This window comes from Perca fluviatilis, chromosome 7 (assembly GCF_010015445.1).
Source record: "Perca fluviatilis chromosome 7, GENO_Pfluv_1.0, whole genome shotgun sequence".
In the NCBI taxonomy this organism is placed as follows: Eukaryota; Metazoa; Chordata; class Actinopteri; order Perciformes; family Percidae; genus Perca; species Perca fluviatilis.
The window spans coordinates 3,111,809-3,121,598 of record NC_053118.1 but is presented as its reverse complement, the minus strand read 5'-3'; the positions used below and the strand labels follow the sequence as shown (position 1 = coordinate 3,121,598).

The 9,790-nt window shown below is 41.2% G+C and overlaps 1 protein-coding gene across 1 annotated transcript in view; it reads left to right on the top strand.

Moving 5' to 3' along the window:
- Positions 1-483: 483 nt before the first annotated feature.
- The window catches only part of me1 (malic enzyme 1, NADP(+)-dependent, cytosolic), a 178,390-nt gene continuing 169,083 nt past the window's right edge, over positions 484-9,790 (top strand). The window contains exon 1 of the mRNA XM_039805555.1: positions 484-775. Coding sequence (XP_039661489.1) covers positions 647-775 — 129 coding nt within the window. The 5' untranslated portion in view covers positions 484-646. The remainder of the gene's footprint in view (positions 776-9,790) is intronic.

The following is a 9,790-nucleotide window of genomic DNA, read 5'->3' as shown; positions in this document are numbered from 1 at the left end:
GTTCTGCTTAAATGTTGCTTAGACTCTCCATTAAGACAATAACAATCAATATGAATGAACTTAAATTAACGAGTTGTTTGTAAAGATAGTGGTATGAAACGTTGTTTAAGTCACATTAACTATACCAAACCACCTTAAAATAAGTATACCAATTAAAGGATTGATTTTAAAGTTGTGTTTTATTGATTTGATATTGGAATATGTAATGGATATTTTCACATTAATAGCCTTGTAGCCTACTCAATTCACTGAAGTCTTAAAAACCTCTCGACACAACACAGCTGTCATGGAATAACCCAATAAAACCCACGCTACAATACTGTTTGAAACTATAATCCTCAACGGAAATATTAAGACATAAAGGGGAAAAAAGTGTTTTGGTTCGTTTTTACATGTCTGTGTTCCTAACTACCTCAGCTCGCCTGTTGCCAGGTGATAGGTCACACACTGATACCTTCAGATAGATAGAAACAGCGTGCTGATAAGGAGACTCCGCTTCTGCTTCCACTGACTACACAGGCAGACGAGCGGCCAGAGCTCTGGGGTTATACACCATAGTCTGTCCAACCGGGTTAGACCTGCGCACCCACTTGTTGAGTTCACAACAGTCCACAGTCACAGTCGCTCTATTTAAAGAGGCTACAATATGGCACGCGCTCTGGTCAGACGGGAGTCAGTGGAAACAGAGATGCACAAGTCCGATGACAAAGCAAAAACCTTCGTCTACACCAAGAAGCGGGGCTACGATATCACCAGGAACCCCCCTTTGAACAAGGTCAGTGTGTGGACACAGTTGTGTGAGTTTTCAGCTTGTTTCTGTGGACGACTAGCTAGGTTGAAAAGCTGGCTGCTGCCTTCATTGGCTGTAGGAAATATTAGAATTCTGAATGGAGCGTCGACGACCAACCCAAGAGTCAATATGTGACCTGGGAAAGATGAGATGTTCTGTAATATTATAATTCACGACGTTTGGCTAACTTTTAGGAGGTGGATGAGCTCAACACGTGATGGGTTATAGGCCTACAACAACGTTTTGCTAAGAAGTTAGGCTACTATAGTGCCAATGTTAGATTGACACCTAAGGTGTTACACTTAGCTAGCTAGGTGTTACATTCTGCTGCATATTTAGTGACGTTTCTCTTCTTCAGTATTATTTAAGACATTAGGTATGAGTTTAATATTTTAATACATGCACAAGTCTTGTTTTTGATATCTGGACCAACGATCGGAGCCCTCGAGAAGCAAGTGAACGCAACATTAGCCAGGCGGTTTAGGAATCAGCTTTGCGCGGTTATATTTAGATTTAAAGAGACCAAGTGGTGTTGTCACACACACTGGGAGAAGGGCTTTTGTATACAGCATATTTCCCCGTCATGTATTGCTTTACAAAGACATGTAGTAAGCATTGTGACAAGCTGCTGTGAGCTCACTGTGGAAGCTTATATGTCGAGTAACATTAACAAGCCATTGCTGCCCCTATACATGTTTTAAGATTATTTTACATTTTCTCTTCTTAAAGTAAAATGAGGAACAAAGTTGAAAGTTGCTTAATCATGCAAAAAATAATGCTGAGCTAGCAGCATCCTTGTAGATTGTGAGATAAGGGAAAGACTATTGTGGGTCAACGCTTGTCAGTGTAGTCTGCTGAGATTTTGAATATGCATTTATCCGACCAGCCGTTGCTGTTGAACTAGATTGATACCCCCATACTTTAGACAAATACTTAACAAAAGAGCCTATGGCAGCCTTTCCAGTGTTTTCTCTTGGTTTGTGTTAGTGGGTTGGGGCCCCAGAGGTCAAGCTGTGGTGACATGGTCTCTGTCCATGGTGCTGACTGATCATCAAAACAAATTCAGTGCCACTCTTATGTCAAGTGTGCCCTACAAACCGACAGAGTAGGCCTAAGTCGGACTAATTTTGGAACACTTGAACAGTCTATTTCTTACCTCTGAGCGGTTTTCTGCACTTGCTGTTCAAATATGTTTCCCTTTTGGGAAGCTAAAGGAAAAACATTAAAAAAGTAGGCTTGTCCAGGTCTAATGTTTAAGCTTTTCTGGTTTATTTCACTATAGTCTCGCATTGCAAGACCTATCTCCACAGTGAAGTGGAGCAAGGTCTGGCTAGACCACAGATACATTCTGGGTTGTTGGCATTTCTTTAAACCAACCACAATCGTCTTGGACGACACTAAGCTCCGGACGCAGCAACGCTAAATCTAAATCTAAATCTAAAATAGTCTCGGGAAGGAACTTATTCTGGTGGAACATTTGCACCCCGCAAAAGAAAAGGCCACATATACAATCTTAAAAAAGTTAACTGTTCACACAATACAGTAACGTGAGCTATTTAAATTAGCTTGATACATGGTTAAACCTCATTTGTTCTTACCAGTGTATCGCCGTGTGTACTTTGTCCACAGCAATCCCCCCCCCCAATGGGTCCCAAAGTGTCCCAGTTAGAGAGGAAATTCCCTAAACATATTCTTTGTAAATCTTTACAATTATTCCCTGAAAGAACCAAGCAGGTCTGCCTCATGTAGGATTTGAATTTTCGTCAAAACTAGCTATTTTCAGTGTGTAACGTTAGCTTGATAGCTCTGAGGTTGTTCTTGTTGTTTCCTGTAGTGAAGGGATTTTGACACACAGTTACCAGCAGTCCAATCACTATGTAAATTTTTTTGTTTGAAAGCTGTTCCACTTTGATAAAGGTTGCAGTCAGTTTACCACAGTTGGGTGGTGTAAACAGTGAGCTGATAAGTGAGACAATGAAGTTCAAACAGGTCAGTGTCAGTGTCAGTGAACATGCTTTCACACTTAGCAGGAAGAGCAACATCCTCTTTTTGACATTAAGTAATATGGTTTATGGGAAACATGGCCCTCATTTGGAGACACACGAACACTATTGTCAAGTGTATCTACAACATCATGGCTTCCCACACTTGAAAAGGGAAGGAATTGACCAGACTCAGGATTTCACTCGTTCTTCAATTTATTTTGACCAGTAACAAGAAAGGTGAAAAACCTTTAAACACACAAAAAATAAACAAATTAAATAAAGTTCAATATTTTCCATCAAATACAATAAAGCACAATAAAGCACATCAGGCAAAGGCAAAGGATAAGTATAATTTACACATAGATTAACCATTACTCCATTATTTATCAACCCAGGTACACAGTGTAAATCAGCCATTGCATAACCAGAAAGCCAGCTCTATTTTTAATAGTCATTCTTTGTTTATCCTAGATCATTATGTACAAAATTCATACATGACATGCTTCATTCATAATTTTAAACCTACAAGCATTCTCAACGATTTTACTGTAGAACTGTAGCACAAGATTATTACTGTACAGAAATGTTTTAGCCTCAATCTATTAATAGTGCAATTAACAATGTGTCTCTCTCAACATGCCTATAAAGACTACTACGTAGCCAGCGATCGCATCGAGTCCAGCAAAGAGATGTGAGCTTACCGGTAGTCTTAATCTTTTCCTTTTCCCATGAGTTTTAGTCCGTGATTCTTTCGTGATTTCTTCTTTTTTCCGCTGTTCTTAGTGCAAAGCTGAGCAAACTCACACTGCTTCTATTGTCTGACGCTTCCTGGTGTTCTGCTAAATAGTCAAATTTTTTTCACCTGCTGAGGCGCGCTGCAGAGCTGTGTGCTCGCTGTAAAGCAAGCCGGGCGCTATCACCTGCACTCGCATGCAGACACACCTCCCAGTAGATCGCCGCAACAACTATGATGACAAGATTTCACAATTTATTTCAAAATGACGCATCCTACAGAACCCGATGACTGTTTTACCCATAAAAGTCATGTGAAAAATAGTCTTGCATTGCCAGACCTAGTCTAGCTAGTTTTTGGGGATTTACCCTGCAGAGATCTGAGGAGCAGTTAACAGAGGTGTCAAGTAACAAAGTACAAATACTTCATTACTGTACTTAAGTAGAAATTTGGGGTATCTATACTTTACTGGAGTAATTATTTTACAGCAGACTTTTTACTTCTACTCCTTACATTTTCACGCAATTATCTGTACTTTCTACTCCTTACATTTTAAAAATAGCCTCGTTACTCCTATTTCAGTTTGGCTTATTTTCATTCAGGCTCGTCATCGTTCAAAAAAACACACAAAAAAACCCTATTCAGATAAATCGCGCCATCCAGATAGAGTGAATTTGATTGTGGTTGGATGAGAAGTATAAACCTATACCATTCTGACCCCCTATTGGTTTGTACGCAATCCATCGCACCTGCACAGACCCGGTGCTAATACAGCACCGGTGCCTTAACGACCGTTATCTACCGGACTGAATAGCAACGCGGATTTCGGTGCCTTATTTAGGTACCACTTAAATGCCTGCGCTTCTCTCTGATGCTCCGAAAACGGACGTTAGAGGGAACTGAAACCTCGCCGCACGGGACACTAGTTAACACTACAGTTGGCAGCAGGTAACGTTAGCCTAGCATTAGCTAGTTAACACTACACTCGACAGCAGGTAACGTTAGCCTAGCGTTAGCTAGTTAACACTACACCTTACAGCTGGTAACGTTAGCTTACCGTTAGCTAGCAGCTGGAGTAAACACGGTTAAAATGCTGACAGCTAAACGGTGTAAAACTGTGTCTGTATTTCACTGGAGAGGATTGTAACACCAGACTAGCTGCCGTAGTCTGAAAAACTCAGAGACTCAAAGACCTGAAATAAGTTATTGTTATAAGTTATTGTTATTACATGTTTAATAAATCATTTAATTTTGACCATGTGGCCTTAGCAATACTGGTTTCTGAATATGTCCTGCCTTCAGTCTCTGGGTGAGCTGTTCAAAATCGGTACAGCTTGTGACTTCACAGGCCGAAATGAGCTGGCTAACCGCAACCGTTAGCTCGTAGCGTTATTCTAACGCTAGCATGCTACCTCGTTCTCAATAGCAATCACTGCTACAACACACACAAGTTCACCATAATCTACAAAAGAACTACTTCCATTTGCGCCCTCATTTAGAAGTCTCCCAGCTAATCCTGCCTTGTAACCAGTGTTGGTCATCTTACTTTAAAAAAGTAATTAGTTACAGTTACAAATTACAAATTACTTCTCCCAAAAAGTAATTGAGTTAGTAACTCAGTTACCACACTGTAAAAGTAATTAGTTACTCAGCAAAGTAACTGTGACGTTATTTTTTATGTTCTATGACACTATTACGTTCTATAACATCTTTAACGTCAAAGATGTTGCTGACCCGAAAAATCGAGCGTTGCTTGTTTTAACAGAGTGGCTCCGTCTCCTTCGCTGGAGCTCCCGCTAGCTGCATTTGGGCTGGGGGGGTTGGGTTAGCAGCAGCAATAAGTGTTGTGTCTTTTTTCCTGGGCATAGCGTGTATGTTACATAAACATTCTTGCCTTTAATTTCAATGAGCGAGAAGTAGTGCTGGTACTTCCAGTTGGAGAACGCTACCTTTGAATTTCCCTGGCTCGTCGCCATTGTCGCTGTCTTGTGTTTAGTGGTAGTCAGAGCGTGCAGTGAGACAGCGTAGGAAGGGCATCTGCCCATCCAGCCAATCATCATCGCATTTGCAACGGTGTCATCACCCCCCCCGCTCTCTCCAATCATCATCGCATTTGCAACGGTGTCATCATCCCCCCCCCCGCTCTGTCCAGGCATGGACTTTTTTGATGTGTAGCCAAAGCCTGACACCTCGCTCCATTCAACCAAATTGTAGTAACGCGCCACTTTACATTCTCAGTAACGATAACGGCGTTGCAACGATGGGAAAAGTAATTAATTAGATTACTCCGTTACTGAAAAAATAACGCTGTTAACGCTGTTATACTTAAACGCCGTTACTCCCAACACTGCTTGTAACTGACCAAAGTTGGAGAAACAGGCTTTCTTTTACTGTCTCTAGAGTTAGCTAGCTGACATGATCTACATCTGAGCTACTGAGCATGTGCGAGTGCAATCAAAGATAGTACAGAAGAAGAAAAGAGGTCTCACTCTGTAGCTAAAACAGAGACCAGGTGAAAAGAGGATCTGCAGCAGTGAGAGAGAGCTGTGCAGTACAACAAAAATATGGTGTTTTTTGAAAATTAAACCATGTAAACCTATTCTGGTACAACCTTAAAATACAGTTATGAACCTGAATGTCGCCTTGTGCTCTTTTTTTTTTAGATCAACTTTTTATTGTTTTATATTTTTGAACATACAGAACAATCTGAAAATATTGAACAAGGTGCAATATATATATATACAGTGCCTTGCGAAAGTATTCGGCCCCCTTGAACTTTTCGACCTTTTGCCACATTTCAGGCCTCAAACATAAAGATATAAAACTGTAATTTTTTGTGAAGAATCAACAACAAGTGGGACACAATCATGAAGTGGAACGAAATTCATTGGATATTTCAAACCTTTTAAACAAATAAAAAACTGAAATATTGGGCGTGCAAAATTATTCAGCCCCCTTAAGTTAATACTTTGTAGCGCCACCTTTTGCTGCGATTACAGCTGTAAGTCGCTTGGGGTATGTCTCTATCAGTTTTGCACATCGAGAGCGCGACATTTTTGCCCATTCCTCCTTGCAAAACAGCTCGAGCTCAGTAAGGTTGGATGGAGGCGTTTGTGAACAGCAGTTTTCAGTTCTTTCCACAGATTCTCGATTGGATTCAGGTCTGGACTTTGACTTGGCCATTCTAACACCTAGATATGTTTATTTGTGAACCATTCCATTGTAGATTTTGCTTTAGGTTTTGGATCATTGTCTTGTTGGAAGACAAATCTCCGTCCCAGTCTCAGGTCTTTTGCAGACTCCATCAGGTTTTCTTCCAGAATGGTCCTGTATTTGGCTCCATCCATCTTCCCATCAATTTTAACCATCTTCCCTGTCCCTGCTGAAGAAAAGCAGGCCCAAACCATGATGCTGCCACCACCATGTTTGACAGTGGGGATGAGTGCGTTCAGGGGGGTGAGCTGTGTTGCTTTTACGCCAAACATAACGTTTTGCATTGTTGCCAAAAAGTTCGATTTTGGTTTCATCTGACCACAGCACCTTCTTCCACATGTTTGGTGTGTCTCCCAGGTGGCTTTTGGCAAACTTTAAAACGACACTTTTTATGGATATCTTTAAGAAATGGCTTTCTTCTTGCCACTCTTCCATAAAGGCCAGATTTGTGCAAGTATACGACTGATTGTTGTCCTATGGACAGAGTCTCCCACCTCAGCTGTAGATCTCTGCAGTTCATCCAGAGTGATCATGGGCCTCTTGACTGCATCTCTGATCAGTCTTCTCATTGTATGAGCTGAAAGTTTAGAGGGACAGCGCCGGTCTTTGTAGATTTGTAGTGGTCTGATACTCCTTCCATTTCAATATTATCGCTTGCACAGTGCTCCTTGGGATGTTTAAAGCTTGGGAAATGTTTTTGTATCCAAATCCGGCTTTAAACTTCTCACACACCAGTATCTCGGACCTTCCTGGTGTGTTCCTTGTTCTTCATGATGCTCTCTTTACGCCTTTTAAACGGACCTCTGAGACTATCACAGAGCAGGTGCATTTATACGGGAGACTTGATTACACACAGCTGGATTCTATTTATCATCATTAGTCATTTAGGTCAACATTGGATCATTCAGAGATCCTCACTGAACTTCTGGAGAGAGTTTGCTGCACTGAAAGTAAAGGGGCTGAATAATTTTTGCGCACTTTTACTCTCTTTCAGTTTTTATTTGTTAAAAAAGTTTGAAATAGCCAATGAATTTCGTTCCACTTCATAATTGGGACCCACTTGTTGTTGATTCTTCACAAAAAATTACAGTTTTATATCTTTATGTTTGAGGCCTGAAATGTGGCAAAAGGTCGAAACGTTCAAGGGGGCCGAATACTTTTGCAAGGCACTGTATATATATATATATATATTTATAGAGAGAGAGAGAGAGAGAGAGAGAGAGAGAGAGAGAGAGAGAGAGAGAGAGATATGTCACATTTCTCAGCCCTTCTAAGTTTGCAGGTATGATTTTAATATAACATTATTATAGTCATTATGGCCTTTAGAAAAATGTTTTTTGTGGAGGTGGGGTAGTGCACTATAGCCCCCTGTGGGGTGGGCTAAGCTTTTGTCCTTAATGGCATTTTCCCCTTACATTACTTTACTACCTTTTTAAGTAGTTTTGAAACCAGTACTTTACACTTTTACTTGAGTAAAAAGCTTGAGTTGATACTTCAACTTCTACATGTCTTTTCAAACCCTAGTATCTGTACTTCTTGAGTAATACATGTGAATACTTTTGACACCTCTGGCAGTTAACCATAGTCCTCATTAATTGACCGGAGTTTAGAATGCCAACACAAAGAAAGTGGAAGGTGACGGACATGTGGCCTAAAATTAGGTCACATCCGGTGGGATTTCTGGCAGTACCTGAACAATCCTGGAAATGAAACGTCATTGATATAGACTATGTGAAGACAGATTATAACACAGCTGATATAATATGATATAATACTAAACGTATTACATAACATGCTGGATATTACCCATGAAATGAAATACATGCAGAGTAGTCTGTTCAGCCTATGTGATTGTTGTTGTGACAGTGGACTTTGTTTGTTGACAGTGCTTGGTGGGTTGTCAGGGGAAGAAGGAGGGGTCTAGGATAGGTTGTTGAGGAGAGTAGTGGCCTCAGGGAAAACCTTTCTGGGGAAAAGCTTTCTGAAGAGGCAGTGAGCTGGGTGTTACGGGAAAAACTCAGGAGCAGCATAACTCATTTCGAAGACGTGAAGGAGACTCGGGAGACCTTGATGAAATACACAGGAGCATTTAATGAACACTCAATTGAGGAGAGAATTTAGCTAGGCAGTACAGTTTAACCAGGATGTGTTATTGTGTCGTGCCGTCCCAACTCTCTGAAGTTCCTGTCTTCCTGAAGGTGTATTTTGACTCTTGCTGGAGGCGTTCCCTTTAAGGTAAACAAAGAGAGTGCGGGCTCCCAAATATGCAAGCACAAAAAAATTGTGTTATGTGTTTAGTTTCAATATGGCCTTGGCAGGATGAGCAGCACTGTCTTATCATACAGCTGTTACTGTACGTCTCCCGTCTTCCATGCAATTGAATTCATTTCAATTTTATTTAGTGTCAAATCACAACAGAAGTTATCTCAGGACACTTTACAGATAGAGTACGTCTAGATCATACTCTATAATTTACAAAGGCCCAACAATTTCCCATGAGCAAGCATTTGGTGCGACAGTGGCGAGGAAAAATGTCCTTTTTACCAGCAGAAACCTCGGACAGAGCCTGGCTCTAGGTGGGCGGCCATCTGCCGCTGCCAGTTGGGACACAGAGACACTGGCATACAGAAATACAGAGACACAGATATGGAGATATATGCTTCATAATAATAATAGCAGTTGGTATGATGAGCAGTGGCAAATATATTACCAATAAAGGTAATAGAACTATGACTAGAACTAATAGTTGTAGCAGTGCAGGGCGTAGCAGGCGTCGAGCAGGACCACGGCAGCAGCTGCAACCACGATCCAGGTGGCACCCCAATCCAAGGAAAACAGCGAGGTGAGAAAACATAAGGACTCCGGGGAAAAAGCTCCCTGGAGGCACACCGTTGAAGTGCTCCTCTGCTTGAAAATATCATGAGATAATGTTGGTCACTGACCTGAATGAGACCTAAGGGTACCACTGTCTCAACTTACAGAGCGTGAGTTTGTAAGCTGGAAATTCCACCACACTGGGTGTAATGAGTAAGCTGCTATCCTACTGGCTCTGGCATCATACAGAACACT